The 24,626-nt window shown below is 36.6% G+C and overlaps 1 protein-coding gene across 1 annotated transcript in view; it reads right to left on the bottom strand.

The window, feature by feature from the left end:
• Positions 1–24,626, bottom strand: part of OLA1 (Obg like ATPase 1) — a 94,937-nt gene that overhangs the window by 49,027 nt on the left and 21,284 nt on the right. Inside the window, exon 5 of the mRNA XM_032189900.1 lies at positions 2,794–2,969. Within this exon, the coding sequence (XP_032045791.1) occupies positions 2,794–2,969 (176 nt within the window). The remainder of the gene's footprint in view (positions 1–2,793; positions 2,970–24,626) is intronic.

Below are 24,626 nucleotides of genomic sequence, written 5' to 3'. Positions count from 1 at the left end.
AAATTTTAACACTGTGCTTAAAAAAGTTTTTCCCCTTTTCATCTCCCAGTTTTCTCAAAAGGGAAAATGACTGTGAACACTCAGACAAGTACTGTTTGTTGAGCACCTCTGTTACAGGAAGAGCAGAATATTAGCTATGTCTAACATTACACTGGCAAATAACGCAAGAAAAGGCAAACCCTGAGTAGTTTTCCATTCCCTCCCAATTTATGAAGATAACCTGTTTAAAAAAATATATCTTTAACAGTTTATACTTCTGTCTCGATTACTTTTCTGCCCTGGAAAGAGGAAGCCAAAAATACACTCTCAACAGCAAATCATCCAGGTTGACAGAGAATCATCAAGAACATCAAGACCAACCATCAACCTCACCTGCCAAGTCCCATCACTAAATCACATCCCTAACCACAACATCCACATCTCTTAAATATGGCTGTGGATGGGAACTCCATAACTCCTCTGGCAGCCTGTTCCAATTCTGAGATTGCATGGAGGTGCAATCCTTAACTGTTTGTCTTTTTCCCCACCACCACCAATTCTTTATGGTTTCTCTTACCATGTGTCTAAGTCATTAACTGCACAGCTAATTCTCCAGTATATCATACATATGCAACCACAGGCCTTCACTGCGACATAAAATGTTAAAGGAAAAGAGAAAAAAGGTTGCAGAGGAGCAGGTCACTATCCAATGACTCAACATCTAAGCAAACCCATACAGTGGATGGAAACTCAGAACTGCTGTTATGATTTTACAACTACATGAGGCTATTGGCAGGCACCAGGCCTAAGGATTAATTTACCGCAAAAAGAAAAGTAACTAGGCAGACTTCTGACAGACCTTTACCATAAAGAAGTCCATTTCACTAAGTTCTACTGCCCACCTTACAATTCACACATACAAGTCACAAAGGAGGACAAGCATGAAGGTCCAAGATTAGCAGGACCTGATGTCCTACACTTCCCTAGGCATATTCTCTGGTGACTGCAGAGAGCAGAGTTCCTACTTGGAGCCTTTGTCTCCATGCAAGCATTTATTTGTGCCTTTCCCTTCTGTTAAGCCACCCATTTCCATGAAACAAAAGAATTTAATACCTTTGAAACCTCTATTGTTGACAAACTCAGCTGAAACTGGCCAAGTGTAACAGCTGTTACCGAGGTTAGAACTGGCAGAGCAATGCAACTTCAAAACCTTGTGTTTTCTGTGTGTCACTTCATAAAGAAAGGCTAAAATCCCCCAAGGAATAACAGGAAGCATAAATTACAAACACAAGATGACAAAACCCATTTGACAGCTGAACTACAGATTAAGTACTGGTTAGGAGATTGAAGGAAGAGGCAAAGAAAAGGATGAGAAACTGAAGCTGAGAAGAGACCAATTAATAATGGAGATTTTAAAGTTCTAATTGATTTAGATTGCATTTCTAGGTTTGAGTTTTTAATTTACTGTCTCCCTTGGTTGTAGAATAATCTGATTTGCTGATGATACAAAAGTGGGAGGAGTGCCTGATACCCCAGTGTGCTGCGCTGCCATTCAGAAAGATCTCAACAGGCCGTGAAGATGGGCAGAAGGGAATCTCTTGAAACTCAAAGGCAAGTACAGGGTCCCACACCTAAGCGAAGAACAACCACATGCACTCATACAGGCTGGGAACTGATCTACTAGAGGTTAGCTCTGCAGAGAAGGATCGGGGGGTTTCTGGTGGACAACTGATTCTTTCTTGCCTGATGTGAAAGCCTTCCAATCATCAAAATAAGTCTCACTTAGACTAACTGAGGAATAAAATACTTCTAAATCCAGACAAAGGCTAGTTCTTCACCAAGAGAAGACACCAAGGAAGTGCTTTTTAAACACTGCATCATAGAGGGATATTCAATTTCACATCCTACTCACTGCCAAACACTAGTTATGGCCAAAAAAATTTAGTGTGCTTCAATGCTGATAAACTAAAATACCAGCACTGCTGTGACAATATTTTTCCTATTACTTGCTATCTAAAAAGCTATGGGATATAACAATATTTTTTATTTCATAATTGATAGGCATAAATAGCCTGTTTCCATATTGATATGATGTTGCAATAATTAGAGAATATGCTTTACATACCACCAGGAATACCTTTAGAAGACTAAAGGAATAAAGAAAAATTAATAACTAGACTAGTAGCAAAGCATAGCTGACTTGAAAGTCAAGTGGCAGTAAAACAATAATTTTAAAAGCATCCTTTGAAGTTGATGACTATTATATATTTCTAATCCACAAAAAACAACCACTGCTACTCCATGATATTTGAGCTCATTTAACAGCTTTCCCCAACCACATTCAAAAATTAACTTCAACTAGCAGCCTTCATTTAGGGTGCACTAAAAGACACAAAGTGCAACTGCATCTAGAAAAATATATTCACTTTGAGGTTACTAGGAACATAGTATTAACATCAGACTGGAACTTAACAGCAAGAATAATTTGGAAGTCACTCCTGGACTTTGAATTACAACTAAACCCCTAATCTAAATTTGATGAAGTATTAGCAACTCATATAATAAACTTGTGTCGGCAAGAAAATTACAGTTAAATTTAAAAAATGACAATTAACTTTATAATTGAAATCTTAAACTTTCAGCACAGCAAAGAATCCATTCTATTTTTTTTAAGCTCAGAATAATTACTTCAAAATACACAAAAACAGTAGCAATGTTTTGTATTATGCATGTGTGATATCACGAGCAAAATCCAACAATGCAAATATTTCAGTTCAATGCAGACAATACTTAATGATCTACGTTTATACTTACATATTCAGGTTTCAATTTCTTGTCTCCGCCTCTCACAGCTACTTTTTCTAGCTTGTCTATACTCTGCATGATCAGTTCCTCATCTTTAAGTCGAAGTTCCTCATGTATTATTTCGATATCTCGAACAGGATCTACACTTCCTTCAACATGAGTGATATCATCATCTTCAAATGCTCCTAAACCAAAGAAAATTTAAGTTACATATTAAGCTAAGAAGGCAGAATACAGATTTTTAAAACAGACTATTACAAGTCACAAGAATTTAGCATGAAGAATTAAAGTCAGCAGGTCTGTTCTACTGCCTGTACGCAATTGTTATTGAAAATATTTTATATTATACTGCTGTAGTTTGTTAATTTATGTATCAACTCCAAAATCCAAAGATTTATACACATGCATGCAAAGCATAGTGTTTTGCCATTTCAGGAGAGCACTTAAGCCATCTTTAAGAGTTTTTTTCTAAATAGGAACAGATTAGAGCACTTTCCTGAAAATTGGTACCACTGTATTTAACTGTATCTTATCTATCAGCAGCAAACATGGTAGCCAAGTTCAAAATCGTGGAACATTTTAATACACACAGTAATGACTAAACAAGTGGTGGAAAGAAAACCTTACAAATCATCCTGGCAGCCCTCACTGGCTGACCAATTTTATGCATCAAGAAAAAAAGAAGTTCTACACAAAGAATTCTGAAGTTCTGAACGACTCTTAGTGTTTCCAAGGGAAACGGGGTTTAGAAAAAAAAAAAAAAGGCCTGAAATCATCTGGCAGACCTCTTCCCTGTTTCAATCTACTTTATCACTGTGGTTCTGACGGTGATTAGATAATGAACCACTCAGACACACAATTTACACAGCAGCTAATTTCATCGGCCTGATTTGAGGGTATGGTTTTTAGGGGGCCATCAAAGAAGCAGATGAAGGTGCATTTGTCATATATGAGTGACAACCATTCACACTATCTGAACAAAATGGTGCTGGCCCTTATTAGAAACACATGCTATTATCACATATTTAAAGTGCAGTTGAAGCCATAATTTCAAATTGCCAACTGGAAACATAAGGGTAAAACAACCAGATATTACTGAAGCATGTGTGCTGACTTCATGCCCTTCTGAAGACAATCTGGCAACATAATTCAACTAGGATTTAAATTATCAGATAAACAGCATCACAAAAAATAAATCAATAAATATTTAAAGAATAAAAATATTAACACTTTGTTACTTAGTTCCTGGATAATTTTTCAGTGTATTTGCATGCCTATTCTGTAACATTAAATAAATGCCTGACAAATAAGCCATGATAAGAATTTTATTTAAACTTTACCAAAATGAAAATAAACTGATTTTTATGGGGGAGGGGAAGAAGGCATTTCTTGTACTAAATATGAAATAAGAAAAATTGTAGACTATGAAGAACTCTTCAACTGATAGAAAGTTGAGATTCTTTGTTGTCACACACATCTTAATTTTTTCCTTCTAAATTACTGAAAACAGTGGTTTTAGCAACAAAGATTTTAACATCAAAACAAACGATACACAGGCTTGTAACGTCGTTGGCAAACATCAAAATCATTTTCACATAAACACAAAAAGTCTTTAGAACAGCGGTTAGAGGAAGTTTCCTGCTCTTCCATCAGCTGTCTCTCTCCAAAGATCATCTGTGAGCTCCCCGGTACAAGAAAAGCACCTCCGCAACAGATGCAGCCCTGATGCCGGCTGTAACGGGAGAATGTGCCCCCGTCAAATGAAAACCTGCTACGCTAACCCATACCAATGCCAGGCAATTAAAGAAGAGGTGCTGTAGCCTTTGTCTTCCGTAAATCTCTATCTGTGCACCAAAGTCAGCAATGGGACATGGGCTGTCTGGATACACAGATACATGAAAACGTCATTCTACGGATCTGTTTAAATTTACAAGGAAATTACTCAAAAAAAAAAAAAAAAAAGAAGGAAGATGTCACCATACAGATCAAAGAAAATTCTTCTACCTGACCAGACTTCTCAACAGATGATAGTATTTAGTCAGCTATAAAAAAGTAAAAAGTGTTCTTTCCTCCTTGTAATGAAAAAAAAAAAAAAAAAAAAAGAGTGCATCACCATCTAAATAATATATTCTCAAGCTGTTCACATCTTCCTGCTGCATTTGGTGTCCACAGGATTTAAAAAAAAAAAAAACAACACTATAAAAGTGAGGAGAAAAGCTCTACGACTATAGAGACCCTACATTAAGAACATAAAAATAAGTAGTAAACTGGTAAATTGTTTAATTGGGTTGCTTGGTTAGGTGAGGAGTTTCTCATGAAAGAAACAGACACTAGTTGCATGTTCTATTAAAACACTGGATTGTGAGCCTAAATTTTCAATGTTGAATTTAGAAGAAAAGTGCATTTCTTAACTTGGAAAGGATGTAATATATTAACAGGCATGCTGACAAAAGCTCATACAATTACTTTTGAAATAACCAGGAAGTCAATTAAATTAATCATGGCAGATATTTTTAAATTACCAGGAACACTTGGAGAAATCAAAATCTTCCCATTGAGACAGTTGCAGTTCATAAGAAAGCATTTAGGTATAAAATCCTGTACACACAAAAGACCCTCAAACGGGAATAACATCCAGATTTTGGCATAAACTGAGAGAGACTTCTTCATAAGGAAGATGCTGAAACTTTTGTTCAGGATTTATCAACACAGATTTCAGTCACCAACCTAAAACAGATCAGCTGCTGACTGACAGCCCAGCCAGAAGGAAGATGACGGGATACTCAAGGAAGAAGGAAAAGAAGAGAAGGGAGACGCTACGCTGATGAAAGAGCCTTAGTTATAACTTCATCTTGATATCCATGTGGGATCAATCTTGGACAATCCATTATCCCAGCCTCAAGCACACTCTGTACTGATGGAATAGCACAGATCACGCTGAGCATTGTAGGGAAACCAACTCCAGCCTGCAGAACTGAATGTGGGCTAATCCAGGGACATCAGTAAGCAAGAACTGGTGGTTATCTAAGGGATTAGGCTCCGTGGAGAGAAGAGATCTTTTGGAAAAGCAAAACAGAGAAAATAACAAAGTTAAATTATTAGAATAATGTTTTAGCCAGTCCTTGGTTTAAAAGCAGTTTTAAAAGAAAGTTTAAAAAAAAAGTTTTAAAAGCAGTTTATGGACATGTTGCACTCTGAAGATAGAAAATAAAAGACAAATGTTGATAAGGAATGCTGACGCTGACATAGCTGATACTGATCACTGATTACAACAGAATCAGCAAGTAAAAATAATAGGGAAAGGGAGAAAAGGAGTCCAAAAAGTTTGGTAGAAAGATGAGGGAGAAAAGTTTCCCTGAAGCCATACTAAAGGTGCATCTGGATGAGGAAGAAAAGAGCACGAATGGGATAGTCAATAAAAAACAGAACACATACGGTCACCTGCTAGAATTTCTGATTATGAGCAGTGCTTAAATATGGTGAACCTCAAACAAAAACATGTCCATCTTCTTACTGACACAGCGAGGATTCAACTGCTGCACATGTGAAGGGATCTTTCCATGGTTAGGTACTTGTCTACACACTAACCTCTAGAGCATACCTGCACCTGCCTGGTTACCAGTTGCTGAGCCCTGTGGTCTGGCTTCCAAAGCAGAAAGCGCCAACTAGTAATCTGGTTCAACTGCCTTTATGCCCTCCAGGAACTCCAAGGATTTCTTCCAGAAAGAGAGGAATCAGTTTACCATATAGGCAGGAAAAAAAGTGTCCATAAAAAGGGCTTACTCAAGAGTCTTCCCAAAAAAGCATCTGTCAACACCTAAGAATCCTAACTGGTACTTTTGAGGGAAAGAAAAGAAGCCCAAAATGAGTTCCTGTTCTCCACCCTGTTCTCCAAGACATTTATGATGAGACAGGGTAGGCAGGAAGGGGAAAGGAGGAAACAGTTCTGGGAAGTATGGGCTATGTCAATAAGAGTAGGAAGTTGATTAAAGGTAAGCATACAGCGACACAGGAAAGTCAACCAGAAACCAATGATCAGTAATTTCCTTATTTATGGAACTAGTTATCACTTCTCTGGTGTCCAGTGTGTCCCACCATCAGAGGTTTGTCAGCCTTTCAAAAGAAGTTGAGTGGAATCTAACCCTTTTTTTCAATTATCCTAGCTAGGAACCTTTTTTCAAATTACCCCCCAGAAAATGTCAATGGATTTGCATTTGAGCGTAAATGGTGGATCCCTTCCACTTCCTTTGGTGTAAAAGAACAGTGACTACAGAGTTAGAAACATCGACCTTGCTGTAAGCAAACAAAGCTGTTGCCATCAATTCCCGTAACACTTTAGTGACATGTAGGTATGTCATGTAGGTAGGTCATGTGCACCTGCAGACCTCTTTGGAGAATCCATTTAGCAATGACACTTATTTATACATGTTCAAATGTAATGCTAGGAGGGAAAAAATATTTTAAAAAAGATGCATTGAAGAAGTAACGCAGAGACAGCTAGTTCCACACTTTGCTTCCAAGTGGTACTGGATAACTAAGATGGGGAAAACAGGATAACTGGCTGGAGGAGACGTGGAAACACCGTTTTCGTCCTGAAGAAGAGCAGGAATTGCCTATCTGCCAGGTCCTGATCGCAGCAAGACCACACAGACTTCACCTTCTCTTCTTCATATGCAAAAGTAGTGACAGATAAATATGCATACAGCACAGCAGTAACAAATGCCACGTTTTAACCGGTATCATCTAATGGCATGCACGTTTCTTTCCATTTCTTTCAAGAATCAGCTTCAAAATTCTTTGACAAAATTTACCTCTCAGCCTCCAGAGATTTTTGCATTGCTTATGTTATACCTGTCAAGATCTGATGACTGTATGTTATGTATTCATCTGAACAGAACCACTACACTTAGTTACAGGCTATCATCAACCAATTCATTCTCTTGCTAAAATCAAGTCATCCAATTACTCCTTGACTAATCAAGGCTGTTTTGGCTTTTTCTTTTTTCAAAAGGTACTCAACAGCATAAACAGTTCACTTACAAGAAATGGAAAGGGGCTAATCAGCAGAATTATTGTTTTGCTGCCACAATTTGCAGTATTTAAATGTAGTTGCTGATTGGACTGAAAGTTTATGATATAGCATATAAAACTAGTTTGACGCAAAAACGAAGCTGCCTAAAGCCTAAACTTTATTGTTCCTGTCTGCTCCGAGCAGCTACCGAGATGCTGAAATCGAAATAAAACTACTAGACATCTTATTTTGATCCTAATTGCAATTATGGAAATTAATGAATATCTTCAAAATTAATTTATACTTATGTCAGTTTCTTCATTTCTTTAATTACTCTTATCCTTAAAGCAAAACTGAACAAAATATTTGGCTAATATTAAGTTTCCACATAATAGCATTTTGGTATCTTGCATTCATTTACAAAAGGTAAGCAACTGCATTGGCCTATGTTATGCTGTAATTAAGACGGATATTCACAACTTGATCAAAATCTGAACTGCACCACAAGATGAAACTCCCATCAGTATTTAGAGTAATGACCAGCCTCTTGTCAGTAAGCTATAAAAGAATGTTTAATAACACCACCAAAAACCAGACCTAAAGAATAATTGATGCTTGCACTTACTCGCAAGCATACATTCAATGACTATTATCAGAAGGAGCTGCTCATCACAGACTGATACAGTACATCACAATATGGATACGTACCCTGTTATAAGCCCTGAAGTAAATGAGCAATAATACCTATCCGGCCATTCAGTAGGGTAGAAATAGGGGGGAACAAAAAGAAACAAAATAGGGTAACTTCGGCAGGGGGTTAGAAGCAGAGTGTTTCTTTGAGCTGTCAAAAGAAACAAGACTACATATGTCAAAAAACATTAAATCATAAATAATATCTCTACTTAGACTTGTCTGACATGTTATCAGCATTATAAAGACTTAAATGGTAAAAAAAAAAAAAAAAAAAAAAAAAAAAAAAAAAAGAGACCACCATTTCTGACTGAGGTACATTTAACATTATAGAGAGCATTAAACTTTGACGATTCTACTGTGCATACTCACAGTCGGAAGGGCAAAAGAATAGTATCAGAGTCAACATATACAACAGATTCTTAAATGTAGCACATGTTAACAAAGGATCAACAAATAAAGTAGGTTTAGCATGTTTTCCCTTGCAAGCTAATTTCAAGTAAAATTAATCACCTGTAACACAAACCTAATATTCTTTGAGCAGAGTAATTTTCAGTTGAAGAAGGTGCACCTGCCTACATCTTCAACATAAGCAAAATCAAGCACAAAAAAACATTAAATAAAATGCCGTAGTAAACCTTGACTTCTGAAGAAAGAATTTTTTCAGACATCTTTTGTGGCTTTGTTTTGTGCCACAGCCCTTTAAGTTTTGTCTTCATAAAGCCCTAACTAGTTGTAATCACGTGCAGTCTAATTGTGGACATTTATCTGCTTTTCTTATGCATAGAACATAGCTATTAAAGCTGAATGGTGATGGTGTGAAGTATAGGTTAAATTGGGTGAAATTAAAGCAAATTACTCTGGGATGTGGAACTCTGAAAATAGAAACCGCCAATGATTTGCAACCCTCTTGATGATCAGCTTCACAGAACCCTAAATGACAAGAAAACTTACATATTTTAAAGTTAACTAGATTTTTTTTTAAAAATAATGTGTATAAATTTATTTAAAATGCAAGCAGTCACTGTAGCAATAATTATTTTGTTTTACCTGCACCGTAGAAACGTAAGAAAAGGTTTTAATTCCCATTAAAAACATTTGTTTTTATTCTCAAGTTTAGCTGATTTTCAGTAACAGAAAAAACAGTTCAGAATATTGGCTGTGGCATTAATTACTTTGAACACAAGGTTATGGTTTATGCATACCATATGGCTATACAGATATGGGATGGTAAAAGCAGCTGCTTTGGGCTCTCTCAACTGGTGTGGTATTAGGAGTCAAATTCATTACTTACCTCTACAAAAGATAAGCAACTACATTTACCCTGCTGAGCCCTAGTATTGCACTAGTGGGGAGAGCGCAAAGCAAGCACCCCTCCCCAAAAGTCTGGGATAGCAGTTGAATAGCAGGCCATTCAATATCAAATCTATCGGGAGTATTTGACAGAAAAAAAAAAAAAAAAAAAGCAAGTCTATTTCAGCTCAGGCACATGCACAATGAGAGCATGCAGCAGCAATACGGGATTTTATATGACTGTAGTATCAACTCCTCGAGCATACAAAGAGTTTATATTTGCATAAAAGTACTTGTCAAGGAAGTACTTCACAAAGTCAGGGATGAGAATTACAACCTTCACAGGAAAATCTGAGGCAAAACAATTCACTTTAGGACATGCAAGTTACCAGAAGAAACCTCAATCTGGTTCCTAGTGGAAGCATTTTTAAGAGAAAAGTCATTACCAAGAAAGTAATTCCACTGAACTTATCTATAAAATCCTGTTCCAGAGTCCTCACCCTTGGATCTGTGTGACAAATATTAGTGATTTATCTCTGATGTAAAATGTGTTTACCTGCCATTGTTCTTTCATCCTAGCACCACCGGGATGTAGTCAATGCTCCGCAGGCAAAACCTTCTACCTGCTGAGATTTGCTATGAACTTGGTTGCACCGGGTAAAGAGCATTATTTGAAAGCTGAAAGAATAATCTTTGAGCCTTTCATGCCTCCACTTGGAGAGGGCTCACTCTTACTGCCCTTGATCATACATTTGAAATATTACCACTGCACTGTCCACCAAGTAGCATCTAAGATACACTCCTTGGTAACTCTTCTGGCAACCCACTTTGCCCTGAGAAGGGCAGCACTCAATATAAAACTTTGTGAGATGGCTGACATACCACCACACATTAAGAGAATTCCCTAGGAAAAACTAGACTCTGTTCAGATTTTTCCAAAACACAACTCTGTTAATTGGAACAACAAGGGAAGTCTGGAACCTAGCCTGGATAACTGCAAAATTTCCAAAACATAAAAAAGCTGAAGAACGTTAACATTTGCTTCAGAGACAAGCGTTCTTGTCAACCTGAGCTCAGCAACGCTTCATTTCATTTTACATTCTAATGACTGAAAACCTCCCTCTGTGAGTTAGAGTCTTGAAAAGAGAAGCAAACAGTAACAAGGGAGAGTCCCCACAGGATCACCCTCCCTGCTAAGCCCTCGCACAGCAGCGTCGCTTACATAACGAATGGTACATGTGGGAAGGTCTGGCCACAAATGTCAGTGGGTAACTTTTAACATGCCTCTGTGAGCCACATATCCAGACCGTTCACAGAAGAACATTTCTACTCAAGAGCAGACTGGAACTGGTGTATTTGTAATTTGATGGCATCTACAATGGAAAGAAAATGCTCCTAAGTAGAAACAAATTGGAAGTAGAAATAAGTACATATACATGACTGCACATTTGTATTACTTTCACCATCATCTCCATAGTACATTTTACCCTTTCTTTTTTTTTTTTTTTTCTGACTGAAGATCAGTCTTCCAAGTCTTCCCTACAGAGCCAGGCTTAACTGGGATTCCTGACAGTTACCATTACCATACCAAAATATAATTGCTGCCAATAACTGTGTTTTAAGGCAATATAATTTCATACATCACAAACAGGAATTAGTGACTACCAGTGGAAGCCCACAGGATGGTTCTACCTGGCCTCAACCAACCAGGTACACAACAAACTCTTTAATTATTCACAGACAGTTTATCTTGGTCACTGATTGACTATGCCAATGATGCAGAGATACCTAAAGACACTTGAGCCTTCAACTTTTTATCAAGTCTCATATAGCTCTGCCAAGTGGTTACCATGACTCCTATTGAACCACTTTGGATCCTTAATGCTGCAACAAAGTCCGAACAGTTCTGCAATCCTCAACACACTGCAATGCTTTGTACCATAATGAACTGAGAATGAACAGTTCAGTTCAGCACAGAACATAAAGCTATAAACACCCTCCTGGAACCCACAGCAAAGGGTATAAAGAAGAATTACTGAAAAATGTTCCAATGAGGCAGCTTCTCTTCAAAAAACGTTCAAAACAATCTTGATCTATATAAATACCTAGACAAAACTCAGTAATGACAATTTTTCAGCTACCAGAGGTTAGTTACCTAAGCAGTTCCCAAATATTCTGAAACTTAAGATTATTGTTGTTAAAATAAAACAAGAATACTATACAAGAGTCAACCTTACTCGCACTTGCCTTCTGCGTTTAGTCTGCATTTAGAATGTAGTACATAAACTTAATGTAACATAATACACTTTATACAGATTTGTCCTTCGTGTATTAATTTAACAGAACCTTTAGAGGCAGAACTCTCAAAAATTTAACAGAATTCCTGTTGAGAATGAAAAAAATAATTAGCTGGTTAAGAGACAGCTTGTTCTTCATCATTATTTTTCACATTCAATGATTAGTTTTCACCAAATTAAAGATGATGTCACAGTTCTTTGGACTTCACATAAGGGAGCAGCCTTGGGATCATACGAAATACCAAACTATCTTTTTAAAATATCACCGGAAATACTGAAAACAAAAGGGAATATCATTTACATCTTATGTGAGATGCTAGATCTGAGAAAGATGGTTTGCAATATTTCCTGATCAATATTCAAATCTTAACGTAACAACCAGATAAAGCCCAACACTACTGTTTTACTTCAGATGTTAGTCTTTCTATATAAAGCACAAAACAGCAATCCAACACAAAACTACACATATTTGTAAAGATTGGCTGACCACTTATTCCACAGGAAGTGAAGAACTCACTCTTTTGTACATTATTTCAGTGAAGAAAACCTGAACGCTCAGGGATTTGCTTTTCTTTCTAGTAATCTTTCACTTCAATGACAACTACTTCATGGAACATTTCAGTTGTTCTGTAACTATCTGGCACCACCTAGTAGCCGGTGGCATCGCCTTTACAAAATCCCATTAAGAGAACCTATGACAAGGGATGATACTGAATAGATATACAACAAATAAAACAGTAAGAGAAACTCCATCTGAATCTTATATGGTCAAACATTTTATGCTGCATGAGGTACTTACAGCTGTAGTCAGTAACTACTTGTACACTGAGCAAATGCCTTCTGCCTTCCTTGAAAAAGCATATTAAATATTTGTGCACTTTTAAGTTCCCAAGTAATTTAAGAATCAGCTGGCAGATTTTAGCAATAGTTGACAAAACACATCTCTCTATGCACGTGTGCAAATAGTTTCTGTTTATTCCCTTTTTATCCTGAAAAGATGCAAGTTAGAAACAATGAGAGAAAGCATACGCTTTGATTAACTTTGATCCTGGACATACGGGGTGGCATTTTTTTCCCCCATAACTGTCAAAGCAGAGTATCTTCTAGGCCTCTAAAAGGGGACTTTGGAGGTGGGAGAAATATCAACATACTGAGGCTACTTCGTTACATTCCCGAGGTACAACTCAGTAGAAATCTTCCATTTCCAATAGCACCGCTCCTTTAACCTGCAAACAAGCACGGATACACAGCCCCACCATTCTGCTCCTTGCAAAATAAATATATAAATGTGATACTTTTGCAACATCTAACCACAGCTTTTTAAGCTGAAACGGTTCTTCTCCTTTTACTTTAGATGTCAAATCCATCACAGGAAAAAATTTTGTTTTTAAAAGACTTCCTCAATGAAGCAGTTCATTTCTCTGCCATTTAGCTCACTGTATTTTTACAAGCACCAGGCTGAGCAAACTATGATTGAGAGAAGCCATCTTATGCACATTGCTGTTGTCCCACATCATTCAGAACAAACCTTTTTAGATCGTTAACTACCACAGGAGTGCTGATTACACAGGCACCAGCAATTTCCTAACCAATGACCACCTGAACAATGATGTGTTCAGCTTCTCAGACCCTGAAGCCTTTCAGAGGTGAATCATTTCACAGTTTGGAACTAGATCTCCATAGCAACTTCCCTTTGAGGGTTTTAGAATCACCATCCCGTAATTCTATGATCATCAAGCTCAACCATTCCCAATGGTTCTTTTCACAGCAGATGGAAAAGGAAGCCTTGAAATTTTACAGTCTATTTCAAGCAATTCATCTGGCAGCCTATTAGAATTCAAAATATTTCGACCTTCAATCACAAAGCATGTTATCTGAAGCTGTGGTGATCTCAAGTCAAGACAAGCAGACGTTTTAGTCTAATCATCCATGATGAGAAGAGACTGACAAAAACTCTTAATTCAACCACCATCAAAATGCTTATTTTAACTGCATGAAAGTCTTTCAACAGGCAATGAAAACACACCATGTACCATTTTATCACAACCTTCCATTCAAGGGAAATATGAATTCTGAATATTGGCATGGATCTTTGCACTCCCCGACTGCTTTTGAACAAATATCTGCTTCCTAAAAGTCGCTATAAATCCAATCTTACCACATTATTTTCAACAGCTGTCAAGAAAAATGACGGAGGCAAACTGCAATTAAATGTCTCACAATTGAGTACAATAATTCTGTAAATAAGTTACTTATTGATACATCCAATTTGTTGTAGGTATCTTCTAATAAATTCCCATCAGTTAAGTCCAAGAAAATAAATACCAATTAAATTATGAAAGCATAGCATCAGATACAATCTTGAAGCAAAGCTCAATTTCATGATAATCATCATCAGAAGGGGGTTTCCAGATGTTTTTTTTTTTTTTTTCCCCTGCCTCTCTGTTCCCAATTCCTAGCCCAATTCCCTCTGTGTAAAGAAACATTCTCATTCTCTTAAATGTTTGAGTCAGCCACTGAAATAATCAGAAGTGCTGTCAGGGGCACAACAGTTTTATACCTGAAAATCTTTCAAAGTAAATTCAAATGTTTTAAAATCTGAATTATATACTATTATTTTAATAACAGCAGTTCGTAAAAAGAATTCCCTCCACCCAAAATGACTCTCTTCCCCAAACCCCAAAACAACTCCATGAAGTTAACTCTAGAAATACTTAATTCTTGTAACTAAATTGTCAACAAAGTACAAAGCATCAGAATTGCAGTACTGAAAAATAATCACTAAATATATAAACAAGCTATCTGGTGACTGAAGAATCCCAAAAATACACAACTTACCATACAAAAATGCCACCAATATTATTTAAAATAACAGCCAGTAAGTTTAATAAATAATGATAATGTTTAAAAAAAATCATTAATTCATGACTTGACAATGAGACTTAAAACACCACCTGTGGTAACAGACATCAAACTGAAAAGGACCCACCTGTAACAAAGCCCCGGCATCCACTATAAATGGCAAAATAAGGGAAATTAACAGATACATTCAATTTTACAACATTTGTAGAGGCAAGAACACATAATTATTTTGTTTTCTTAGAATGAAAAAAAGGGCGTCTTCAGCATTCCTAAGCAGTTACTTGATTGAGACAACAGCCACAATTCAGACCCTCTCTACAACACTTAAAATGCCACATTTTATTAGGCTACAGGGAGAAAACAACCAACTAAATCCCCAGCTGACCTTACCCTTGTCAGTACTGACATTACTAGGCCATACTGTTGTTCTGCTTCAGAGAAAAACTCTTTAAGAGAGAAACTGAAAAAAAAAAAAAATCAAAATCATTTATTGACTGATGGCTTATTGAGAGCTAGTATTTCTGGTGAAGTGGTTTTGAAAATATTTCTGCAAAAGAAACAATGAAAGTCTTTGGACAAAAACTGGAATAGTACAGGATTTGTCTTCATACATTTTGCGCTATTTTCAAAGTTAGCTCATGATCAAAACTATACAACTGTCTACGTTGAACTTCTCGAAGATCTGAGGGGAATTATGTTAACATAACCACAAGATTTAATGGGATGAGTCTAGAATTTAAGATATGGTAAGGAAAATGAAAAAGTTATGCATCAGCTAAAAATGTAAACTGTTTATTTCTACGTACAATCGACTGAAACAAATACTGATTTTATTCTAGCAATCTGAGAAAGAAACACCATGGAAAAATCTCTTGAGTATTTATAAAGCACCATCTCCTGCAAAGACCAGAGATTAAGGCAATTATACATGAACAATATTAAAATTCTTAGTGGTTTCCAGTGCTAGATCAGTTACGTCAATTGCTAATAAAAAAATTACTTTAAATAATTTTGCAGAGGAGACAAAGCAGTTATAGGATACATTTTATAATACTAAAGAATTCTGCTCAGAAATAAATTATTGAAACTTCTTAATTTTAACATCTAAGCAAGTCAAGTTTACATGATCAGAACTTTTAACTCCTCTATAAAACTTACCTTTTTTTTGAACAAGTGTTGACCATACAACAAACTTTAAATGTAACCTTAACTGTTCTATCATAAATTGAATATAAAACTGCCCGTGAAGATTAAGTTGTTTAAACATTTGCTAATTAAAAACTACAGCCATCACTCAGATATTAGTACTCAGATACACAGTCTGTAGTATAGACGTGTAATTTATCTACTTGAATGTAACTGTTACTAAATGTAATTTGAACAGGAGCGTTTTTAAAAATTTTTTAAGTGAGAGCAAATAAGTATCTTGTATTAGACTGTCAGGAAAGGATGCCTATTAGTAACGCACTCTCAAATCATCCAACAGTTACATCTTTACAATCTTCTTTATGATTATGTACAGTTGCGATTCAAAATATTTTCATGGTATTTTACCAGGTATTTCTTGTAAGTAGTAGTTTTAAAATCTAAGAGGCAATTCTTAAAATTGTCTTCAAATACTCGGGAATGAGTCTGGTTTTCTAGCTATTCTGCCTCCTAATATCCCCAGCACCATATCTTAAAAACCTCATCTTAAGCACAGTAGTTCCATATTAGCTCACCGTTTAACAATCTAGAATAACCTTAAGTTTATTTCATAACATATAATCAAGCAACATACGGTAATTAAAGCACACTGAAAACAGCAGTTACTAGCTAATTAACATTACAGAAACACTTTTCTTAATGATAGAAAAAGACAAAGATGTTATAAAGTACAGTAACATAAGAAACAATTTGCTACAAACCTAGTTTAATACATTAAAAACTTTAACTTTGCGATTTGAAGTGATGATACGTTATGAATTAAAAACACGAGTGTACGTTGTACATGGCTAGGTGAGTGGTTTGGGGACTGCCCTTTCACCACATGGTTCATGTAGAGCAAGCATCATCAAGGCAAATTGTTGCACTTCTGAGCATTTGCAAGCACACCCAACCTCTTATGTATTTATGCAGAGGTACAGTAAGAGCTTCCCGTTTTCCCGGCCATAAGAAGCACACTGCCACCACCACAGCACCCGGCGGGGACAGGAAGCAGGGCACCAGCCTAGCTGTAGCAGTGGCACCCAGGCCCCCAGTTTGGAGATGGCCGCTGAGGCGCCTGCCATGTTCTCCTCAACACACCGGTGTGCAACAGCAGCTCAGCTGCATTCTTTGTTAGGCAATTCTTTTGTTTTCCAGTTATATCCCCATTTTAAAACAGTGGCATTTCCCTTTCTGTGCTGTTTTTAAACCCGACTTCTATTTGTTACCTCATATTTTATATTTCATATTTGTCTGTATTAACAAAAAAAATGCTTGCCAGGCAAAATTGTGCCCCACACATGCAGCCCTAGCAGTAGTCTCAACACAGAGCAAGACTTTCAGATGAAAATCTTCTGATTTTTACTAGTCACCACCAGTTTCCATATACACTTCTCCCATTACTTATCTACTTAACTTAAGCTTTTGATTTACAGCACATATAAAGGTGTATTAATTTTCACCACAGTTTTGTGATTATTAAATGGGTATACACAAGTACTGCACCTGTAAATTAGTCGGTGGTTAGTAATAAACAATATCAGGCATTCTGTAAAGTTTGGTGCAGCACCCCAAGTATTTTGGGGCTCACGTGCAGGAGCAGGACAGTCTACAAGTAAAACCACAGGGTTGCCACCTAACGGATGGCACAACGCCCATCTCAGCAGCACTGCCTTAGTTTCCCTGTCGCTATAAGCTAGCAATAGTATGTCTACCTTTCTAGGGATGTTCTGAAATCCAGAAGCGCGTACATAAAGGTATGCTCAAATTCTCAGGGTAAATATCCACAGCTCCTCCACATGTGAACATCACACGTGCATTGTGCAGTAAAGAAAAAAAAAAAAAAATCAAGCAGGCCAACAGAAACAGCCTTTTTGCAAAAGGAAGCACATATCTTAAAATACTACCTTTCTGATTAAAAAAGAAGTATCTGAAACCCAAACGTTTCAGAAGGAGAAATAACCAATACCAGTGTGTTCTTGACTGCTGCCTTTTTAATCACCTCTACCATAACTTTTTTTCCCAAATAGGCTGCAACATAAACTCCTAAACTCACACTCTGTCAGAAAAAGACTAAAAAAATTATTATTTTAGTTGCTAGTTCCAGCATGCAACATCTTTCATTCAAAGTCTAGTTTGAATCTGGTCTTATTCTCCTGATAAAATAAACCCCAAAATCATTTTCAGACAGAATGAAAAATTCTCCTCATCTCAAAACATTCTGGCTTTCAAAGAAATCCTCCAGAAGGACCATATTGACCATTACACTTCCAGAAGTCCTTTTTTATTATTTTTGAATTTTGAAGTACCTGAAGGAAGTTCTTGTTTATCAGCACACATATCTATACAAAAATCTTCATCCAATTATTGTAGCAAGTTTCCTAGTAATTTTTTTTTCCCTCAAAAGCTGATGCTATCATGTAGCATTTACCTTGGGTGTAGGCAATATATGGAATTATTTTAGGGTTTCTAAAACTAGTAGACACCAAACAGAAAATGCCGAAGCAGAATACTTTTTCCATATCAGATTAAAACAGTCTGGCAAAAAAAAAAAAAAAAAAAAAAAAAAAGATGTCAAAGGATACGAGCAAGGCATATACAACATTAAGGATTTTCAGATGCCTCTGACACTACTACTACAGACAGCCCCAGCACACCGGGTCAACAAGCACTTTTACCACCCCGTGAAGTTTCATTTCACTTGTAGCCTGAGTGCCCTTTGGCCACAGGAAAGAGTGCTGAAAGGAGCAAGCCACAGGCCAGACGGACTGTCCTGTCCTAGCAGACTTCACATCACCTGCTAGATGCAAGAGGAGAATCTGACAGAAAAGTAGATCTTTTAAAAGTTGTGTCCTGTATTTCTGTAACCTTATGATTTCAAAATGGTTTAACTTTGTTATGAAGGTGTAGTTTACTGCTCCTTTTTTTTTTTTTTTTTGGTAACAAACCTCACAAAGAATACTACACATATCTTTTCACATAATGAAATATTCTAACCTAAATTTGATCAGAAATTTAAAAAATCATCAAAAAAAAAATCACATAACACAGCATAATACAGGAAGAAAATGTTACCCATCTAAGATTCTTTCCTTTTTGTTTGGCAGGAAAACCCTGATGCGTAGAGCTTATGAAACTCTAATACAGAAATGTCAAGAAGGTTAGAAACACACCACAAATCAACAGGAAACTTTTCCACTAAAAACAAAATATTAAAAAATGAAGAAAGCATAGCTGCTGCAATTGTATGAAAAGAGGCCACATTTTATTATCAAACCAGTTTTTACTCAATGCTGTTTTTTCAAACAATTTGTTTCCATGAAATCATTTTCTTAAGTTTTACGAGATGTTGCTCCCTGAGAAGACAGGAACTTCTACAAGGCTGTTAAGCTTCTATTCCATCATTTATTTAATAATACAGACACATATAAAATCATTTTCTTTAAAGAAATGGATAGGCAGTATAGCTAAGAAAAAACAGGTTAAGTGAACAGAAGATGGATTACCTTTGACTAGGCTCTCGATCTTGGTGAAAAATCAGAACTCTGATCACAAGATAATTTTCTTTGTGGTTTGCTGATTACTAACCTTAAAAATGTTCTCGGAGTCATTAAAATCATCTGTTTCTTCACAATGTGCTTTCAGTTACTGGTTTTCAATTTTCACCACAACTTTGCTGGTAATATTACAATATCCCCTCCTAAGAGAGGCCTTAAGTGCCTTTTACATTCCAGGGAAACACTGCCTCGCTCTCCATCTGCATTCCTCCCCTGCGCTGACATGCACATGCCCAGCTTATTTGTCTGCTCACTCCATCAACGTATTAAATTTGGTGGCATACTGTACATATGAGACTGATTTATGCATTCAAACTGCATCATACAAGTATTTTTTTCCCTTACCAAAGGCTTCTAAAAGGCCCTTTCTTTTAAATATGCTGAATATTTCATTCTAGTTATGTGGAAATATTTCTATTCAGTGCTTGTGTAATGCAAAAATAATGCACTTCCACATAATTATGCTCATTCTAAAACAAAGAACAGCTATTTGTTCCATAAAGCAAAGTTGAAAACAGAAAAAAAAAAATAACCTCACACATTTTCTGAGTGAGATTAGAAGTTTTTCTGTGTTAAACTGGGACTTCAGGTATCAAATTCCACCAACTTTAACATTTCAATTTCCCATAGTTGTAGTGGTCCCAACGATACCTTCCTAGCAAAGAAGTTTACACCTCTCAAGCCGAGTCTGCAAACAAGTTATTGTCTTTCACATTTTCCCTGCTCTACACACAATAAACTAGCAACACTCTAGTAAATAACACCAGTGATGTTACAATCCTATTAACCAGTGGCACCCTGCTATTACATAGGAAGGCAAAAAAAAAAAAAAAAAGGCAAAAAAGTGCAACAAAAATGTGTAATATTGCCAACTGCAGAGGAACTTCCAAAAAAATCCACAAACAGCAAGAGACGAGAAAAAAGCATGCTTTAAGGTTTCTCAGCTGACAGAGGTGGCATTTTAAAGGTATCACTGCTTACGAGAAGTGGATGAGGGGATGCAAAGAAGCAGCAATTCCCCACGCGAGCGGGGTGCCAGCTGTGAGCAAGCCTCTCACTGCTTTCCAGCGCAGCACCACCAGACCCCAGCAGGCGCTTGGACTCTGTGCCAGCACGCTGGCCTGGGGATCCCCTGCAGAAAGAAGCTGCCTGCCTGCTGGGGTGGCTCCATGCAGGCAAGTGCCCGGCGCATCACCCCAGGAGGCAGAGCCTCTGCACTGCACTGCTGTCCCAGTGGGGCAGCAGGCATGGCCAGAGCCTGACGACGCACACTGCACTCCTGGACTTAGGAGTAATATCTTAGCATGGCAACATCACAACGAACACAAGGGAGGAAAAGGAAAACTCAGTAATATCCAAAACCTTTTTTTCCCTAAAAAAAAATAGTAGAGGGTTTCATTAAAACTAAATTATTAGATAATTACAAAGGTTCTTTTCTTGTGTTATAAGCGAAACCCTGTTGTGCTTTAGTGAGCTAGCTGCCTGACAACTGCCTAGCTGATTCAGCTGCAGGGCACCTTCACTTCACCCTGCTGACGTGCTCACACTGTCCCTTCCAGCCCCAGCAACTGGAAAAAGCAGGGCTAATGGTGATATTTTAAAAGCTTCTGTATAAAAGAGAATGCATACATGTAACAAATCTCTCCCATTATTTACTCAACGCAACTGGATTCCATTAATGCCCAAAACCACTCACAGTGAAAACATAGAGAGGAAAAACAGTTTAAATGAACATACCGGTGTTACTTTGTTTCAGCACAGGACAAATCAGCTACCAGAAACATTCTCTATACACAAGAAAAAAATATGTAGCTTTGTAAATGATCAATTAACTTGTACAATAAATTACTCCTTTTATATGGCACAGATATTAATGTCATTTGGCAAATTTAATAAATACTGCAAAAGGGGAGATTATTTTTTATAAATATAATACTGATTAGCTTTGGTTCCGACCAAGCCACCCTTATTAACAGTGAGCAGAACTTGACTGCAATTCATAGAATTTAAATTACAATCACAGTATGACAAAATAAAAGAATCACGCCCTTGGAAAGGATACAAAAGTACTTTAAAAAGTCACTTTTGTTCTCTCTTCCTACTTGTTTATACACACATTCCAAGAACAGCAACAAGAGGAACACACATGAAAGGACAAGAACACGAATCAGTGCTTTACTAGCTAGAAGCTTAGAATGATGTTGGAATAATATATTTAATCTAATCTAAGTAAAATGATTGTTAAAGATTTATCACTTTAACCATAACAGTGAAATGCAAACATTAAAATATTATCATATCCATATCAAAGCTACTGCATGGAAAAGAAAACCTATTTGAGTACAGCTGCATTTTTAAGACTGTTCAGCAAGGCTGTAGCTTACGTTTACAACTTTTCATCTTCGACGGGGTTATTGCAGGAACAGTCTTGTCATTATTACTCAACTGTAAGCTACTTTTATTTGTGGATTGAAGGATTATCTTGAAATACCATTGCATATACTTTCCCCTTCCTCTAGTAAAAGCCTGAACTAGTAAAACAAGAAACCTGCCCAAATTGTGCCATCTGGTTTTAAGAAATTCTGTATCAGGCTTCAGTAACTTTTTCCCAGTTGTAACTAGTACGAATAGACTCTTCTGACTCCTTACCCCAGCAGAGCCACATGGAGTGGCCAGAACACCTTAACTGAGTTAGATTTATTGTACTTCAACATCACCACACAGGGTGGGAGGTTTGAGAAAAAGGATGGAGCCTACTCCATCGGGTGCTCCTTAGCTTGCAGTCTGGTACTGTTCAGAAGGGTAAGTTAGTAGATAGCACCGTGTGAAAGAACGGGAAAATTGAGCTTCCAGTTACTATTTGCACACCCTGTCTCCATTTTTCTGGCTCTAGGAGGAGGGACGACCACTAAAAGCAGTTGTCAGAAACACTAATTTTAAGCAGTTTAACCTTAAAAATGCAATTAAAATATAATTAAAAATTTAAAACCAAAATTTAAAATAATCATCCTTTAGTCAAGACTACAGAGTTTGGGGAGGAAACAGTATCATTTTCCATGAATTTCTATAGCACTGAATATCTGTTTTAACACAAGGAAGATAACGTAATACAAGGAAATCATAACCTAGTCACGCGCAGATTCTTTCTTCTCCCTGTGAAGTGCAAAGGCACGTAAATTAAAGAAAACCAGAGCAATAACTGAAAGACCTAATCTGTGGTGTTCTGACAGCAATGGTCATTCTGTAGGTATGTCTACTGGCATTAGTATGGTAGGATCAGAATCAGAACAACTAGTATCTTCAAAACTAGGGTTTGCTTTTGGGATTTATTTTGAAGCATGCGAACTACAACTATTCTATTCATGCCAAGATGTGTTCATATGGAACAAAACATCTCCTGCAGTCCAGATCACTTTACTGCAAGGCTTCTCTATGTTGCAGTATCATCATATGCCATTACTTTGTTATTTGGAAAAAAAAAATACTGAGGTCTATGTATATTTATATCTACTTGTTTAAAAAAAAAAAAAAAAAAAAAAAAAAAAAAAAAAAAAAAAAAAAGGATGAGAAAAGCCTTCCACAATGGAGAAGGGAGGGGAAATGGAGGGGGTGGGCGACAAGAACAGGACACAAAAAAACACCTTTTCCAAAGACTGTTCAAGGCGAAAGGGACATGTCATGTTAAACAGTAGTCAATAGCTGTATACAATCAGTAAACAAATTCAGCTCTATGAAAAAAGAACTACATCACCATTTAGTGGTTGCAATTTAGATTATTCTAGCGTGTAATACTTTAATTGTATAAAACAAAGCTGATGTCACAAACACAAAAGAACTTCTTGCAAAGCAAGCACCACAAGTAATTTTTATGCTGCCACTGATGGCTGACAAGTGATGAGCACTTTGTTCGAATTTATGTACTTATGCATCTAAGGCAACAGGTGGCTTATAAAAAGAAAACACAGAGAGGTTTTTAACTCTTCTTTAGCAAAATTTTTATAACGTGTGTTATCATAATGACTAAACAATCTCTACAAAGAAAAGCTCAACATACTAACTACAAAGACGAACTATGTCTCGGGAAAAAATATTCATTATTTTAATAAAACCATAAAGTGGGGTAAGGTTCTGGACCCCAGTGACTTGGGAATTCTGCATATGTTGTGTAATTGCACAAAGTACTCAATATTTAAACAGCACTTTGTTGCATATAAATTACATCAATTTAAGACAAGACATTTCATATTTTTTGCTGCTGTTTCTATACCCATCTCAAACAACAGCTAAATATTGCAACATAGTCAAGAGGAAATTTTTGCTTTCAGGTCTCTAAACCAACTGACAGAGTGATGGGTTTCAACCTTTGCTTGATGCAGTTTTGGGCCAAGAGCAGCATTACAGAAACATACTGTTTGTTTGTTTGTTTTTCTTAAATATTGCATAGGCCAATGAACAATTTATTTTTCTTTAAGCATGCACACAATTATAAAAAAAATACTTGAAAGGTCTACACAGCAGAATGCAGAATAATACTTCTCACCTGCATTTAATTCCAAAGGATTTCAAAGGAAGAAGACACACAGCTAATTCAGATTAAAATGTTTTGTGGTTTTTGTTTGTTTGTTTGTTTAAAAAAAAAAAAAAAAAAAGAAAAAAGGATCTTGGAGTGGTATTGACTGGTTCACTTATTCTAGAAAATTTTGAAAGATAAATTGAGAAGAAAGAAGGCAGAAACACAGTAAGCATACCGAAACAATCTTTATATTCTGCCTTGTAATTAAATATGAAATAACTGTCTGCTTTTGATTAAAACATTTTAGTGTCTGGTCTTTTGGATAGATTAAATTCACATACCAGGATATTAGACATTTTTCTCTGCATGGCAATTTCACCACACCGTCCCCAACAATTAAAAAATATGACACATCAATATTTCTGTTCTGTACA

The sequence above is a fragment of the Aythya fuligula genome, chromosome 6, assembly GCF_009819795.1.
Source record: "Aythya fuligula isolate bAytFul2 chromosome 6, bAytFul2.pri, whole genome shotgun sequence".
In the NCBI taxonomy this organism is placed as follows: Eukaryota; Metazoa; Chordata; class Aves; order Anseriformes; family Anatidae; genus Aythya; species Aythya fuligula.
This window is presented reverse-complemented; position numbering and strand designations above follow the sequence as displayed.